General features: G+C 47.5%; 1 protein-coding gene across 3 annotated transcripts in view; it reads left to right on the forward strand.

Moving 5' to 3' along the window:
• Positions 1-18,745, forward strand: part of RNF145 (ring finger protein 145) — a 248,514-nt gene that overhangs the window by 62,652 nt on the left and 167,117 nt on the right. For all 3 annotated transcript variants that reach the window (XM_085617590.1, XM_085617591.1, XM_085617592.1), the window contains exon 2: positions 988-1,206. In XM_085617590.1, coding sequence (XP_085473716.1) covers positions 1,023-1,206 — 184 coding nt within the window. In that variant the 5' untranslated portion in view covers positions 988-1,022. The remainder of the gene's footprint in view (positions 1-987; positions 1,207-18,745) is intronic.

An 18,745-nucleotide genomic window follows, 5' to 3' on the forward strand; every position in this document is an offset into this window, starting at 1 on the left:
ACCCCCAGCTGCCTCCATCTAGTGCACCCTCCTCTACCTGGCATTCAGGCCCATGATCACTGTTGCCTAATTGTCATCCGCGCTGTTGCTGAACCTCATCTTAACGAAAGGCCCCAACTTCCATTCTGGGGGAGTGTTTTTATTTATTACTTTTCCTTTGGAATGGCTTGAGGAGGGGACTCCAAGCAAGGACATCCCAAAAGAAAAGCATAAGACAGCATTTATTTTGGACCGTGATTAAACAAGCATTTGCAATGCAATAGGTCTCGCAGTGATGCAAGTTTAAGCTATTGATATTGTAAATTACAATGCCTTTTATTTATGTTTTTAAAAACAAAACAAAAATAAAAGGCATTGTTATTTGCAATACCAATAGCTCAAACTTGTGTTAGTGCGAGACCTATTGCATTGTAAATGCTTGTTAATTTATGTGTTGATTTTCAAAACCGATAAATAAAAGGCATTGTCATTTATAATGCCAATAGCTTAAACTCTTGCAAATGCAAGACCTGTTGCATTGCAAATGCTTGTTGATGGGTTGTTTTAGCCCACCACTGGCTTGCAGGGTAGGGGAGATGTCTTTCCCTTCTGGTGAAGTCCAGTCCACCTGAAACAAACCCTTCTAATAGTGCTTTTTCCACTTTCCCATGGGCAGATAAGCTTCTTCATCCTTTTCTTCAATTCCGGACTTGATTGCATCCTTTGCTTCCATATGTTGATGATCTCCTGTATTCTTTATCTAATCTATACTGAATGACTCCTGCTATCTGAATGGCTATTACATACAGATGTGTTTACTGTGCTATCCAAGTAAAACATACTACAGCAACCCATTGTTTGAGGTACACTCTGCAGTAGTGCAGACTTCCTCTCATCTCCGTCCTATTCTTTACTGCTGTAAGTTATTTGCCCTTACCTGTACATAATGTTTCATTTTTTTGTCCTCCACATGTATGCTAATTGTGTTTTCTGTGTTACTTTTTCTAGAAAGTCTGCTGCGGGTTCACAGGAAGGGAAGGAAAATGGCTGCAAAGGAGAAGTTGGAGGCCATGTTGAACGTGGCCTTGCGGGTCCCAAGTATCATGCTTTTGGATGTACTATACCGCTGGGATGTGAGTTCCTTCTTCCAACACATTCAGAGAAGCAGCCTCACTAACAATCCTCTCTTCCAATCCAAATACTTGGCCCTCAACTTGCACTATGTGGGTATGTAGTTGAAAGCTTCTTTTTCTGTCAACAAATGTTTTGCAGTCCCTAATCATCTTTAACAGATAAATTGTTCAACCACTACATCGGAAGTGAAGTTGCATTGCTGTCGAGCATGAACGAGATGGGTAGGACTTCTGAACCCACTAAGTTGGAAGAAACCAGGGTGAAGACTTTTTAATGGAAGAAACTAGGCCCCTTTTAAACATACAACCAAAAAACAAATGAATGCTGACTATCCTGTACAAGAGGAATAGCTAGCAGCACATTCTGTCCAGTAGATTTGGTATAGGTTAGTTACTGATGGGTCAATTTAAAGGATCTGTGGAGGGGTGAAGGTTGGATCACAATAACACTGGTTTAACAGTGAAGACCGCTGGATCGCTAAGAAGTAGGATTTACAAGGCATAAAAGCTGGGTCTCTAACAGTGCAGATGTAGCAATAGCTGGATGCCTAGGAAGTCAGAAAAGCAAGGGGGGCAGGCTCAGATCCTAGAAAGCAGGTATAGGAACAGACGTAGAATAGTTCTCTTAATAGCTTCTACTTGAGAATAATGGTATGTCGCCACATAGTTGATAAAGGAATGAATAAATGCCGGCCCCACAGTGGAGCAAGTATGATGGTGTCCCAGACCCCCCCCCCCCCATCTCCATTGTTTAAAAAGTTTTAATCAGATAGTCACATTGCTGTATTAGCTGTTTCAACTATCTCTAGAATGAAAAAGTTGGCATTGGTTTGCCTTTACAGAAGGTTTATCTAGATTTAATGGTCTCATTTTAACATAATTTAGTTTACAAAGTACCTCACCCCCTGCTTCAAAACAGCATTTGCTGTGTCTCTATATTGTTGGTGGCCCCTTTCTATTCTTTGTGGCAATTAACACCATATCTTACTTGTACTTTCTTATCTGAGGATTGTCAGCAAGTAGTGTTCTCTGGATAGGCCCTCTCCCTCTCTGCACAGAATCTCTGGAACAACCTGTGGTCAGCCTGGTGTAGGCTTGTCTCTGGGTCTGCTCTCAAGCATGTTTGAAACGCTTTTACTACTTTATCACACCCACTTGTTCTGCATACTAGTCCTTCTGTACCCATATACTTCCTTTGAGTATTAAAATATACTTCTATCAACTCGGACCTTCCTGAGTATCTCCGTCTGTAACAACAGAAGTGGAATACATATGTTCGAGGCATGTGGGCTGCTGAATTCATATCTGTGCATAGATCGCCGCCTAGTGTTGGGTCCGGATGATTGCACATTGTTGTCCTGGAAGAGTCTTCGAAGCATCCTGAGATGGGTGACTCCTCCCCTGGACCACAGTGCCCATGGGCATCCTCTCCATCCCCAGATTGTTTTTTTCCGCCATTGGGTTCGGATGCAACTATCTTAGCTCAACTTCGGAATACTTAGTTTAGGCCAAAAGGCCTATAGTTTTTGTCGGTACAGTTACCGTTCGGTGTCGACTACTAGTCCTAGTGCTCCACACCCTTTTTCAAACTTTCGATTCGACTTGGTCAAAACTTCGACGCTCCACGACGATGGAATCGAGAACTCCGTTCAAGAGGTGTCCGTTGTGCCACGCCAAGTACCCTCACATCGACGTCCACCCGGTCTGTAACAAATGTCTCTCGCCGGATCACGGCGAGTCAAAATGCATGGTCTGCGCACGGTTCTGATCCAAGAAAACTCTGCGGAACCGACGGGCAGCGAGACTCGAGGCGCAGCAGGCAGCGCCCGCACCCACCAACATATTCAGCACCGAGGACGAGGACGCCGAGAGCGTGGAAGAAATACTATCTAGCCCCGCTTCGGAGCATGGTTCCCGATCGGACGACGATGACTAAGAGCTCTTTCGACGTGAAGAAGCCGTCGACGAGGTAGGAGACATCGACGAAGCCTATGGGGCTGAAGAAGACAGCTCCCCCGAGGAGTTAGGCCAACCCGTCGAAACGGAGGCCGAAATTAGTCGTCAGGCTCCGGTCGAGGGATCGCCTTCGGGCCTTACCCAAGACCTAATCCATGGTTCCTCGGCCCCGCCTTCCGGCCCGGCACTGAACACTATGCAAGAGCCAATATTACCCAAGACGACCGGGTTGTTAAACCCAAAAACATCCATCGCTCCAGTCCCTTCAAAATCGAAAGCGAAACTGGTGGTGGTCGGATCAAGGGCGTCGAAACAGTCCGCTGGCCCGGCACCGACGCCGAAAAAAGTCGTCGGCTCCGAACGCGTACAGAAAGACTTCGGCGCCGAGCTCACCGCAGCAGACGCGGTCGACGCTCAGAAGAGGCACGCCCTCGTGCACCACAAGGCACTGACACCTTCGGCGCCGACACCGAAGCCCGTCGCCTCCGCAGTCAAAATGGCCGCCTCGGCAACGTCGACGCCTAAAGCACCGATGCCAAAGAAGTCCTCGACTACGTCGACTATCGATGCATCCCTTCAAGCCAGTGACCCCCTTCCGACAAAAAAGTTGGGGTCGGCCTCCACACCTACCACCAAGATGCCCACCAAACCACCATCTCAGTTTGCTGTGCAGCAGGTCTCTGCCTCTCTTCAACGTATCCGGGACCAGGTAGCCCTCCACTCTACCTCGGGTCCCCACACTACCTCACCCGGTACAGTGCACTCGGAGCCCATCAACATCACCTTTGGGCTGCCACCGACATCGGCACCGAAACTTTTTTCAAATTCGGACACGTGTCCTCCACACACAGTCCACCGCCTCTGGCCTAACGGAACACGACCCTTCAGGGCCACAGTTTATCGATGCCGACACTGGCAGGCTCATGCTCCACAAGCGCAAGATCACGCCAGTCAGGGAAGAGGTGCCATACAAAATTCCTCTAAAACGCAAGCTACCGGCTGAGCAGGAACCAGTGTTGCAAGAACACTTCCATCCCCTCCCACTAGCTCCACAGTCCTTTTCTCCTACCCCTTCTGAATCGGACACAATGCAGGAATATGGTGGGGACGATACCATCTACCCCGGGGACGCAGATCCCGATGACACACAGGATCCTGATCAGGCATGGGATGACCCCACAGACCCAAGTGTCACGCCACATGCTCAGGATGCGCAACTCTACAATATTAAAACTTCTCCTACAGAGGACACGGCCGCATTTAATGCCCTTATCGAACGGGCAGCTGCTCATCATGGGGTGGAACTGCACTCTGATGCCATTGAGGAGGACTTCCTGCTTGACACTTTCGCATCTTCGGAAAGAACTGTCAAGACTCTGCCCATGCTTAAAGGGGTTCTGAAGCCTGCCAAAGACATTTTCAAGGACACCACAAGAGCCCGAGTGTTAAACCCAAGGATTGAAAAGAAATATAAGCCTGCACCTGGTGACCCTAAATACATTAGGGGTCAGTTGCCATTAGACTCTATGGTGGTTGCCAACGCTCCCAAAAGAGCCCACTCACAGACAACTGGTGATGCTCCTCCCCCCGACAAAGAGTCAAAGGTCCTTGAAACATCGGGCAAACGCGTGGCAGCGCAAGCAGCCAATATCCTGCGCATCGCAAATACACAAGCACTCCTGGCACGTTATGACAGGTCACATTATGACACCCTAGAGTCACTGCTCCAACACCTACCAGAGGAGTATAAAGAGTCAGCAGAGCTCCTCATTAGAGAAGGACAACTCCTCACTAATGCGTCCATCAAATGCGCCCTAGACGCAGCTGACACAGCGCCCAGGGCAATAAACACAAGTGTCATGTTACGACGCCATGCCTGGTTACGCATCTCAGGCTTCAAACCCGAGATCCAAAACAATATCCTCAACTTACCGCTTAACACAGAATTTTTATTTGGCCCAGACGTTGACACTACCCTAGAGAAAATAAAAAAAGACACAGATACTGCCAAATCTATGGGGGCGCTACAAAGCCAACAGTGGCTCCTTTCGTCGCACTGGAAATAGGGGAACGTCCAGGGGCCAGGGGTCACAACAACAGTATGCTAAAGGTAGCACACAGACCACCTACGATAAAAACAACAGGGGTGGATATCGTGGATCCAGCGCCAAGGGTAGGGGACGTGGATATGGCAACACCAGGTCCTCCCCAAAAAACAAACAGTGACGCCCTCTCCCTACCCCCGACCACTTAACACCTGTCGGGGGACGACTCCAGTTGTTCCTGCCCGCATGGAAGAACATCACCACGGACAGGTGGGTCAGGGACATCATTCAACATGGGTACTGTCTGGAACTAACTTCCACTCCACCCAACATACCACCAAAGCACCGTCCTATGTCAGCCGAACACTTAGATTTACTCCAGCAAGAAGTGCTTGCTATGCTCGCAAAAGGGGCCATAGAAGTAGTACCCACCGCCCAGCAGGGCACAGGAGTGTACTCTCTGTACTTCTTGATCCCAAAAAAGGACGGCTCACTCAGACCTATCCTAGACCTGCGGCCCCTAAACCTATATATACTGTCGGAGCATTTCCATATGCTCACCCTCCAACAGGTTTTCCCACTACTCACTCAGGGGGATTTCCTAGCAACACTAGACCTGAAGGATGCATACTTCCACATACCAATACACCCTTCACACAGGAAATACCTCAGATTCACCATTCAAGGGAATCACTATCAGTTCAAAGTTCTCCCCTTCGGAGTAACAACAGCACCCAGGGTCTTTACCAAGTGCCTGGCGACAGTGGCCGCACATCTACGAAGACAAAATATTCACGTCTTCCCTTATTGGGACGACTGGCTAGTTCAGGCCAAATCAGCACAACAATGTGCCGCCCACATGCCCCACACCATTCACCTTCTTCACGATCTGGGATTCTCACTAAATTACCCAAAGTCAGGTCTCCAACCTGCGCACGTACAACAGTACTTAGGCGCTACAATCAACACTCTGGCTGCCACAGCTCAGCCAACTTTAGTGAGAATCAACAGCATGCAACTGCTGATCTCAAAATTCAAACCTCAACACTCCCTACCGGCGCGAGTGTTCATGCAGTTGATAGGCATGATGGCCTCCTGCATCTTCATAGTCCCACACGCGAGACTACATATGCGCCCGCTTCAGGAGTGCTTAGCACGTCAGTGGAATCAGGCTCAAGGACAGTTGAAAGACCTAGTGTTGGTGAGCGGTCGGGCATACAACTCTCTGCATTGGTGGAATCCACAAAACCTTTGCAAGGGCCGACCGTTCCAAGAGCCTGTTCCACAAATAATACTGACAGCGGACGCGTCTCTCCAGGGATGGGGAGCTCATGTACTCAATTACACAGTGCAGGGACTATGGACTACACAACAAAAGAAGATGCACATCAACCTTCTGGAACTGATGGCAATCTTCCTGGCAATGAAAGCATTCAAAGTACACCTGTGCAACAAGGTCGTGTTGATCCGGACGGACAACATGACTGCCATGTACTACATACAGAAGCAGGGAGGAACACACTCTCCACAGTTGTCTCATCTGGCTCAGAGCATGTGGAAGTGGGCCATTCAGAGGAACATATTCCTCATGGCGGAACACCTCCCAGGCAAAGACAACTAGATGGCGGATCTGCTCAGCAGACACAGCCACCAGATGCACGAGTGGGAGTTACACCCATCAGTGCTCCAACCGTACTTCCAGCAGTGGGGTCATCCAGAGATAGACCTATTCGCCACAAGGGAAAACACAAAATGCCAAAGCTTTGCCGCCAGGTTCCCACATCCACAGTCGCAGGGCAATGCGATATGGATGAACTGGTCCGGCAGATTTGCGTACGCTTTTCCCCCAGCGCCGTTGATACCGCTAGTGGCACGCAAACTGCGAAAGCACTCTCTGACACTCATCCTGGTTGCTCCAACGTGGGCACGCCAGCCATGGTACACCACCTTTCTGGAACTTTCCGTGGTGCCGCATCAAAGGCTGCAGATCAAACCCGCACTTTTGACGCAGAACCATGGAGAAATTCAACACCCGGATCCGCAACAGCTGAACCTGGCAATCTGGCTCCTGAAGTCTTAGAGTTTGGCTACCTAAACCTGCCACCTGACTGTATGGAGATCATTAAGGAAGCTAGGAGACCCACTACCAGAGCTTGCTATGCAGCCAAATGGAAGAGGTTTGTCATTTATTGCAACAACAACCACATTAACCCGCTAGACGCATCTATTCAGAACATAATCTGCTATCTATTACACCTATACCGATGCAATCTGGCATACACCTCAATACGTGTCCATTTCACAGCAATAGCAGCCTACCTCCAAAACAGGCAGCACCTCTCTTTATTTAGAGTGCCTGCCATCAAAGCCTTCTTGGAAGGACTTAAACGGGTGATTCCCCCAAGGCACCCCCCGGCACCGGTGTGGAACCTCAACTTGGTCCTCACCAGACTAATGGGTCCACCCTTTGAACCTCTCCATTCTTGCGAGATTCAATTCCTCACCTGGAAAGTGGCTTTCCTGGTTGCCATCACTTCCTTAAGGAGAGTTAGTGAACTCCAGGCACTAACCATTCAGGAGCCATTTATACAGGTTCACGCAAACCGGGTCGTACTACGTACCAACCCCAAGTTCATGCCTAAAGTAATATCGCAGTTCCACATGAACCAAACCATTGAACTGCCGGTTTTCTTCCAAAACCCACAAAATGTCGCTGAGAGGATGCTCCACACACTAGATGTCAAAAGGGCCCTCATGTACTATATTGACAGAACTAAAAACTTTAGGAAGACTAAACAACTCTTCGTTGCCTTCTCTCCACAACACAAAGGCAACGCCATTTCCAAAGCAGGTCTAGCCAGATGGATCGTTAAATGTATCCAAATTTGTTATCAAAAAGCTAAACGCACATTAACGATTCCTCCACGAGCCCACTCAACACGGAAGTTAGGGGCGTCCATGGCTTTCCTGGGAAACATTCCTTTACAAGAAATATGTAGAGCAGCCACATGGTCCACTATACATACATTTACCAAACACTACTGTGTAGATGTACACTCAAAATAGCAGGCTGCTGTAGGACAGGCTGTTCTCAAAACTCTTTTTCAGACTGCTGCAGCTGGCACGGGTGGCCGCCGCTAATAGGAGGTACTGCTGTGTATTCTATGCACAGATATGAATTCAGCAGCCCACATGCCTCGAACTGAATATGCTACTTACCAGTATGCATCTGTTCTTGGCATGTAGGGCTGCTGACATTCATATCGCCCACCCTCCTCCCCGGCGCCTGTCGCAGCTGCAGCTCTCAGAATTACTGTATAGCATGGTCATCACTTCCTGTATCTACTCCATCACTGCCACAATGGCGAAAAACAATCTGGGGATGGAGAGGATGCCCATGCGCACTGTGGTCCAGGGGAGGAGTCACCCATCTCAGGATGCTTCGAAGACTCTTCCAGGACAACAATGTGCAATCATCCGGACCCAACACTAGGCGGCGATCTATGCACAGATATGAATGTCAGCAGCCCTACATGCCAAGAACAGATGCATACTGGTAAGTAGCATATTCAATTCAGTTGAAGGCATCATAGAGCCAGATGTGACCATTGCCTATTTGTTAATTAACCCATGATCTTCAGCATCAAAGGGACCAGATAAGGATAAAACTAAGCATGGAACTGGAAAATTTTCTCACGTCGATCTCAAGCAGTATTTGGAAGCATAAGCATCAGATAGTTGCCACTTCTTTGTGGCAATAGCAGCTTCATAAAGATTCCAAAACAAACTAGGCAAGATAAGTGTTTGGATTCCAGGGCTCAAATTCATACAAATGTTAGTAGACCTATAGGTCTAGTAACTTAAATAATGTACTCGACCTAACTGTAATTTTTTTTGTTGTTGCATATTTATATAGCGCGAACTCGACTCGAAGGTATTGGAGCGCTTTACATAGCACCGTATTTACATTACACATTCAGCCCCGGGGAGATTAAGTGATTTGCCCAGAATCGCAGGATGTGGACGCGACCTCGAGGCTCGAACCCTGGTTTCCTGCACCGAAGTCGGCAGCGTAGCTGACGGACCACATCCTCTCCACGAATGTACTTGACCCGTGAACTGGTTTCAATTTGTGTGATCCTGAGCAAATATTTTGTCTTACGGAGCCGACTTTTCTTTATCATCAAATAAGAGAGCACCTTCAAATATACAAGTTCATTTTTGCTGCACAAAAAAACTTTTTTTATTTACTAGACTAAGTGTTTCCTCCATGTATTACAAGAATAGAGCCCATATATACGGTACACATGATTCCTGGCTTGCCTCTTAGTTCACTAATAGCATTGTCATCTGGGCAGGATCAGTAATTATTCCAAGTTCATGTTTAAAAACTCACTTTTTATAAATGTATTACCCAAGCATGATGTGGTAGTGCATTGTCATTTACAGATAGCATATTTTCCATTGAAATGGACACAAAATGTTCCCACTAACATGTAGTTTTACTGATAATGGCGCATAACATTTTTTTGAAATTTGGGTCTCAGCAAAAATAATAAAAATTTGCACATCACCAAGTAAAGTGTTCTAATTTTCACGACAGAATTACAAAAATAGGTCTAAATATATTTGAAATGTTTGAATAGTTCGCTTTGCTTTTTCAGTGTTGTGTAAGAAAAAAGCCTGACATCTTAAAGTCTTTCATATAACATGCTTTGCACACTCCAATTGTCGCATATTTCACTTTACAAAATCATCTAACTTAACTCACCGAAAGAAAAATAATTGTAATCAGATAAGCTGACTTTTGACCTCTGTCTCTAAAAGCCAGCAAATTTGACAAGATAACAAGATGTAATGGAGTTTCGTTTTCTCTTTCGCTTTGTGAGCAATAAAGATGTCTTTAAATCTTGTTATCTTGACACATTTACTCTGCTGTCGGAGATAGATGTCAGAAGTCAGTTTGTCTTTTCAACTCCCTAGAACGGGCGAGTAGTCCCTAAAAATAGCTCGTCCTGAATAAATCTTGCTCAAATCTTGCTCGACAATACGAGTGGGCGAGTGGATTTTTCGAGCCCTAGATTCTCTCACTATGGCGTACAGTTGGAGTTAACTCACCAGAGTGTTGTGAAGCATATGTGGTCCGAGTAGTCCGTGAAAGAGAGTCCAAAACTGGAGAAGAACCTGAGTGGTGGAACAGTCCTAAAAAAAAGGATTAGAATTGCTGGAGGAAATATTGCCAGCAACTAATTAAATCTATCTGATGTTGAAGATAACCGTTTTCAAGGCTGGAAAACCAACAAGACTCCTTGTGGGAAAATTCTTGTTTTAACAAAGGGTAAGCAAGCATAGAAACATGTAAAGGATTTCTCCCGGAGTGGATTCAGGCCCTTAAAATGCAGGTTAAACTTTTTTGGCCTCGAACTATTTAAAAATATTGGCGTCCTCAACCATAAAAGTTTTTACAAAATATGCTACAAATTAGACTTCAAAAGTGTTCACTTGGACTGCCGAAACGTGTTTGATGTTGGCTGATAAATAAAAGATAAATATTCATCACACTTGCACGTTATCGTTATCGTTATCCTTGGGACCAAGGAGGATGTGGATATGTATATAATTTCATTTTTTTCTGATGATAAAACCTCCCCAAAAATTCATAGGCGTATTGCCAAATATTTTAGTGCAGGATATATTGCTCACAGACAGAAAAGTAACAAACCAATGCTGTGTACCAGAAGAACGTGCAGTGCTCGCTCGGTGACTACTGAAACAGACCAGCATTTATGAAAACTCAAGCCTTTACGTTTACTGGGTTACATTGCTGTGCACAGAAATCATCCTGAGCTTGTGTCAAATGAAAGAAGTACATTTAATGTACTGTACAATAACAGAAAGATACAATTTTGACCATACAATAAGTGAGCACTATAAGATAAAAATACTCCTGCTTCCCATGACTGAGTTTTTGTATGGGGCCATGAGAAGACTACCCTATGAGAGGAATTACAAGTAGAAAGACCTACTAGCAAGAGCAGCCCAGTGGACTGGGGCTTACAAATGTAGTTACAATTCCCCTATGCCTCTTTTGCAAGATGAGACCTTGGGATCAGATGGAAGATAGATTTGTTATACACGCATCAAGGTGACACTATGCTAAAGAAACATTAACAAGACAGGTCAAACACTAGTGTATTGGAGCTTAACATTACTATTGAGCAAAAACCTGAGCACCAAGCACACCTCTTCAGCACTTGGCGCTCTGGGTGGGGGATTCAAGCCTGAGGCTTACTTAGGGAGATGGTGTGGGGTTAGAGACTTGAAGCTCAGAAAATCACTTACACAAGTTGATAACTTATTGTCCAGCCAGTGCTCATTCTTTTAAAGGAGCAAGTAATTTAGTTCTGTTCACACAGAAGGTAACACTGGACTGTACGTTTTAGAACCAATAAAAGATTCAGAAGCAATATATAACATTGGGAAGTAACTCGAGCCCAACCAGATTGTGTGCAATTAGTGTCTATAATGCTTCACATTTGTCTGCAGAGGCAGTGCCAGCACCTTTCACTGAGACGCCAGTGGAGTGGTGTTGCTCATGCCCCTGCGTGTCCTGTAGCATTTTAATTTTCCTTGGGGGGGGCCCAGACACAAACCCATCACCCCCAACACAGTTGGGGTCCCACCCCTGATGAGTACTAAGTTCTGATGCTGGCCTCTCCATCACTGTGACCCTCTTCTGGCACTTCAATTTGTCAATAATGTAGATTGTGGACAACAGTCCAGTTTCTTGTAGCAGTCAGGTGATTTCTTTAAGCGCCTCACTGCTTTGAGGCTTTGGCAGTAAAGGAATTGGAATAAGCTTAATCTCCCATGTAGCCTCTGTCCATGGAGATACATAGTCGGTCCCCCATACAACACAAAACTTTACCAATATTACATTGCTCTTGGCTAAGCTAGTTTCAGCGTTTGTGCTAGAGTGGCACATGGTGGAGAGAGAATCAAAAATTGCAACCCAGCGCTTGTTTATTGGTGCATAGCCCCACGCTAAGTGTAATAGTCTGCGTCTGGTACTCTGCACCATAGGCATCTGGAGTCTGGGCGCAGTCAGTTTGCAAGGCCTAGAGGTGTGTGGTAAACGCGATGTAGAAATTTAAAATGTAAGAAGCGTTCGGCGAGAGCTTGCCTGTCTGTTTGCAACAATACCTCCATTCTTTATCAGTGTTTGCCCCACCTATATCTTCATCCATGCCCAGCCGCGCTGGATGTGCCATCTCAGGGGGCTCCGCCTATATTGTGTGGTATAGGATAGATAGCAGATGCTTGATGGAGGGGTGTGTAATCAGAGCGTTAAGCACACCGTACGTTGGTTGTGCTTGAGGTAATAAAGGATTATGAGTCTTGCATAGGACTTTCAGGTGGTGGTAGATGAAATGGTCCAGCGGAATGCCTCCTCTGGCCGCAACCACAGTGTGGAACTCAGCAAGTTGCCCATCTTAGTAAAGGTCTCCTATTATCCTCAATCCTTATTCTTGTAGTCTGCGGTCGGTAAGGGATTCCTGGGTAATGTGCATCAGTGGGTGGTGTGTAAGTTTCTGTGCTGAGGCGAAAAGTGTTGGGATGTGGAGTCTGTCACTATTCATGATCCAAACTGCTCGGGTGTTTGCTACTGTGTTAATTGCATTGTTTCTACATGTTGGGCACTGGCCGTTCATCGCCACTAGGGGGAAAGGATTGCGCGTTATCCTGCTCAATAGTTATATACATAATACGAGGCAAGGGGTGCACCCAATAATGAGCATAATGTGCCTGAGCGCAAGCATGGTATAGTTCAAAGTTCTGCGCTGCAAGGCCACTTAGCTTATAGGGTAACATAAGTACCTCCTTTTTAATCCGTTGGTTGCTTACCCACCATTGCCAGCGATATCATATGTGAGCTTCGTGTATTGAAAAAATGTTTGTTCAGACAGATGGGAGCTTCGGTACCCCAGGTAAAAGAGGTACAGAACCCTAGGTCAAATTGCCAGGTTCATCTGTCCCAGATGCTCCTTTAGGGAGAGGTGCAGACGTTGCCACATGGTCTTCTATTTTAGGTGTAAGATCTGGTCAGTGGTGATCAACTCATGTGTTATTCTGAGGGCTGACCAGGAGGAAGGGAGGGGTCATTTGTGGTACTGATCTTCTATTTTATAAATAGCTGTTCCATAGTTTTCAGTCAGCACTCATTTCATTGACATGGGGCTAGGAATTCCAGAGTATCCTCTGGAGTATTGGGAGAGAGCGGGAAGACCGTTGATGTATTTCAGTTAATTGCAATGCCTGATAAACCATAAGAGCGTGAACCCCCTGATTTACTGGGCTTACGTTCTTGGCTGGGTCCCGCAGTTATAGGGTATGTTGTCTGCATAAAAGGAGATGAGGATGTTACGGTGAGTGAAGTTGAGTCTTCGCCGTGCATGTAGTTGCTCTATAGTTGTGGTTACTCCAGTATTGGAACTTTCATAGATTCCCATAGCTTGTATCATTCCCCGTCGTCGGAATGGGAGTCTCGGTACACAACATAACATAGCAGTAGGTACAAAAGATAAAGAAAAAAGGCCCAGGCCTCATTCCCTCTTGTAGAATATCTACCTCTTTTTGTAAAAGAGACCAAAATAGAGCAACAGCCAATCAGATTAGCCTCACCCCACAGAACCCTCCTGACAGAACCTCAGAGCCTCGGATTTTCTACCGCACATTGTGCTTAGGGAGTCTCCTTTGAGCTCTGCTCACTTCAACTCTAGTTGACTGCTTTTTCTACATTTCATCTTCAGAGAAGTCAGAAAAAGATTCTAGATCGTCGACGACGACGCAGAAGACTCCATCAACGAAGCCTTTAAAATCTCAGGCGAAGAAATATTCACGGTCGACGGTACCTTCTCCTCAAACATCGACGTCAGCGTCGACGGGAGCGTCGACGACGGTTACGGCGACGACAGTTTCGTCCATGAGAGCAATGACGACGACGGCAGGAGTGTCGACGGTCTCGTCGACGCCCATCTCTTCGATTCAACCGTCGACGGTGCATCTTCCGTCGACGACCTCGTCGACGATGGTTTCTCTTTCAACGCCATCGCCGACGATACCGTCGACGACGTCTTCGTCGACGGAGAGGATTACAATATCTTTGAAAAGAATAACGCCTGATATGACGTCACCAATAAGGGTTGCCCCCTTGCCTCCTGCACTGTTGCTCGAGGAAGAAGAGGACTCTGAGGGGGATGAACAAGATTCTTGTGGCTGTGCCCATAGTCCCTCACAATTATTGGTCAAATGTCAGGACACTGATTCGGAGGGCGACTGCACACCTGGGTACTCCTACCAACCATCCTATGGTCGTCAAGACAGCGCAGCCCCGGAGGTGGTTGTGGTTACTTCTTCGCTCCTCGCAGATCTCCAGGACATGTTGCAAGATTATAGGAAGAGGTTTTCTCAAGATCCTCCTCCTCCATCTTCGACTTTCTCTGCAGTGCATACTGTGCCTACACCATCGGCTCCTGCAGTGTTTTCTCCGGGAGTACCATCCCAGATGGTTTTACAGCCGCAGGTTTCCAGCCCCAGTTTACCTCCAGTAGTCCCGGATGTTCATGATGATTCCTCGGACGAGGATCAGGATGATGGCAACAGGTCTAACCAGTGTGTTGACTGGCAGGATTATGTGATCCCAGATCCTGCTTCACCTACTCCAGATCCAGTGGATTCTCCACCGGCAGACATTGGGGGTTTTCACAAGCTGATGGAAAGAGCCTCCAGTAGATTCCAGCTTCCTATGCCGTCAGTTCAAACGGAATGCTTCCTTTATGATTTTAAGGAGCCCTACAGGAAGGTGGTTCGTTCTATTCCCATTGTCTGCCATGTCTGAGACGAGGGTTTGAAGGCGATGAAGAACCCGGCTACTGTTATCCCAGTTTTGCCACGCCTTGAGAAGAAGTACAAGGCGCCTGAGGATAGTCCAGCATCCTTGATAGGTCAGCCGAAGCCGGATTCAGTTATCTCCCAGGTGGCTCAACAAAAATCACGCAATCCTTCTGCACCACTGACGACTCCTCCCGATAAAGAAGGCAGGCGCCTGGATAATGCAGGGATAAGGTTTTTCTCTATGGCGATCCTTTTAGTATGGGCAGCGAATGCGTTGGCGATCCTTGGCAGGTACGATCGCCAAATGTGATGTGACCTTTCGCCACATTTGGACCAGCTCCCACAGGAGTCCAAGGTGGAGGCCAAGAAAATTCTAAAGGAGGGAGAGGCTACATCGGCGGAGGTGATCGACTGCGCCATGGATATTGCCACAACCACTTTCTGTGCATTGGCAGGCGCGGCTGTTCTTCGTCGCCAGGGCTGGCTCCGGGCGACTTGGTTCCGACCGGAGGTTCAGAACAAGATCCTGGACCTCCCATTTGATGGTGAGGCGTTATTTGGGAAACATGTCGACGATGCGCTCCAGGATATTAAAAAAGATACGGAGACGGCAAGGTCTCTAGGCAATCTGCAATATCGAAAGGTTCCTTTCCATGGGGCAAGAGTACCACATCCTACAGATGCTCGTGCTAACAGCAACGGTACTCTTCTTATGGTTCGACGTCTGTCGTAACGCCCGCAGTACCAACAACGGCAAGGCCAGACCTCGTCTTTCTCTCGCTCCAACGCTAGAGGAAAGATGAATCGCCAGGGACGTGACACCTCCAAGAGACAATAGCGGCGTTCTGGCTCTGCTTACTGCACCCACTTCCCTGTTGACACCTGTGGGAGGCAGGGTGTCTCAATACCTCCACAACTGGAAACGGATAACATCGGACCGTTTGGTGCTCAACATCATTCGAGATGGCCATACGCTGGAGTTTCTTCATATACCACCTTCCAAGCCCCCTGTCGCCATGCCTTCAAAACATCTGCGTCTCTTACGGCTCGAAGTTCATCAGATGCTCCTCAAGGGAGCAGTGGAGTCGGTTCCCCTGTCTCAGAGGGGGGACGGTTTCTACCCCAGGTTTTCCCTGGTCAAGAAGACGCTGGAGAAATGGCGCCCCATTTTAGATCTCAGGGAGCTAAACATCGATCTTGTCAGTCAATCCTTTCGGATGGTCTCTCTCCAGGATATCTTGCGTCTCCTCAACCCGGAGAATTTCATGGCCACTCTCGATCTCGAGGATGCGTATTTTCACATACCCATTCATCCAGCCCACAGGAGGTTTCTACGATTCACAGTAGCCAAGAGCCACTTCCAAGTCCAGGTTTTACCCTTTGGACTTCGCTCTGCCTGAGGGTGTTTACCAAGGTGCTGGCACTAGTGGCAGCTTTCCTCAGGAAACCGCATTTTCAAATCTTCCCCTACCTGGACTGGTTGCTGAAGGCTCCGTCCAGGCGGACAGCGGAGGAGACAGTGGGGGCATGTACGACTCTGTTCTTCAATATGGGACTGGCGCTCAACAGGGAAGAGTCGTCTCTCTGTCCGTCCAAGAGAGCAAGGTTTCTAGGGGCTATCTTGGACATGTCTCTCAACAAGGCTTCTCCAACCTTCGAAAAGCAAGAAAAACTACGGCCCTTGGCTCATTTGTTGAGAAAAAGAAAGTGTCTTTCAGTACGCCGTTACAAATCCCTTCTAGGAGTGATTTCTTCATGCATCCCTCTGATACCCCACTGCAGATTGCGGATGCGATCTCTTCAAGAGCAACTATACATGCAGTGGCAACAAGTTCACGGCTCTTTCGACGACAAGTTGGTGATTACTGCGGCAATGAAAGAAGACGCCTTGTGGTGGACACAGGAGGAGAATTTATCCCAGGTCTATCCTTCGTAGGCAATCCGGCTCCTCAAGTTGTCACAACAGATGCTTTGCTGGAAGGCTGGGGTGCGGTGTTTCAGGACTTGCATGTAAGCGGGTATTGGTTGCCCCGGCACCGCCTCCTTCATATCAACCTCCTGGAGCTCAGAGCGATTTGTCTGTCTCTTCAAGCGTTTCTTCCGCGTTTGCAGGGTTCGGCGGTTCTCGTCCGCATGGACAACACCACGGCCATGCACTACATCAACAAGGAAGGGGGTACCAGATCTCTTCTGTTGTCGCAGGAGGCCCAAAGGATTTGGGAACGGGCGATCCTAAACGGGATATCGCTCATGGTGGAACACTGCCAGGAGTGCTAAACGAAAAGGCGGACAGACTCAGGCTTTCGTCAGTCAGCCACGAGTGGGAACTAAACCAGTTTGTCTTGGACGACATTTTTCACCGGTGGGGCAAACCCTCAATAGATCTCTTTGCTACCCCGGAGAACAGAAAATGCCAGTTTTACGCAAGCAAAGTTCACCATCGCGGATCACTGGGGAATGCGCTTTCGATTGCTTGGTCAAGCGCATTTGTGTACGCCTCTCCCCCCATTCCGGTAATACCAAGGATACTCAGGAAGATCAAGACAGAGCCAATCAAGATGATCCTAATAGTCCCAGCTTGGCTGAGGCAGTTTTGGTTCACGGAGCTTCACCTTCTTTCTCTGGTCCCTCCACGTCCTCTACGGGCGATTCCGGATCTTCTCACAATGTCCCAGGGCCAGATCTGGCATCCAGATCCTCGTTCCTTACACCTCTCAGCATGGCTCCTGAGCAGCGAGAATTCCTAGGTCTTCATCTCTCGGACGAGATAAGGGATGTTCTCTCTCAGGCTAGAGCTCCTTCCACTAACAAGACTTACCGTCTCAAATGGAAACGCTTTTGCATCTGGTGCCAACAGCAATGTGTGGACCCTTTCTTGTCTCCGCCTCCCAAGTTCTTCCTTATTTCCTGTCCTTGGCTAAGGCAGGTCTGGCTCATTCGTCCATAAAAGTTCACTTGGCTGCAGTTTCTCGCTACAGACGCACTGACTCTGAGCCTTCTCTTTGGTCCTCTAGACTTGTCAAACAATTTCTCAAAGGCCTGTTTCGAGTTTTTCCTCCCGCATTTGAACTTGTTCTCACCCAGCTAATGAAGCCTCCCTTTGAACCGATCCATCACGTTGATTTGAAATTCCTCTCATGGAAATTAGCATTCCTTCTTGCTTTCACTTCGGCAAGACGTATTGTAGAATTACAAGCTCTCACAATCCAGAAACCTTTCCTCCAATTCAAAAGGAATACAGTAATTCTACGGACTAATCCAAAATTCATACCAAAGGTGCCATCGGATTTTCATTTAAATGAGCCAGTAATTCTCAAGGCTTTCTTTCTTCAGCCATCTACACCGGCGGAAAGGGCACTTAATTCGCTGGACGTGCAGCGGTGCTTGAAATTCTATCTGGACCGTACTAAAGACTTTCAAAAATCTCCTCAATTGTTCATTGCATTCAGTGCTCCCCGCAAAGGCTTACCCCTGTCCAAGCAGGGTATTGCTCGATGGATCTCCAGTGCTATACAGTTCTGTCATTCTGCAGCGGATAAGCCTCTAGAGGGCAGAATTAGAGCACACTCGACAGGGTCCATGGCCTCCTCTACGGCTCTCTTTGCGGGGGTCCAGATTAAAGACATCTGCAGGGCTGCAACTTAGAGCAGCGTGCACACCTTCACAAGACATTACTGCCTGGAGACCTTGGTACAGGAAGACACGGCAGTAGGCCAGGCTGTCCTGAGGAACCTCTTC

Source organism: Triturus cristatus, chromosome 7 (genome assembly GCF_964204655.1).
Source record: "Triturus cristatus chromosome 7, aTriCri1.1, whole genome shotgun sequence".
Classification (NCBI taxonomy): Eukaryota; Metazoa; Chordata; class Amphibia; order Caudata; family Salamandridae; genus Triturus; species Triturus cristatus.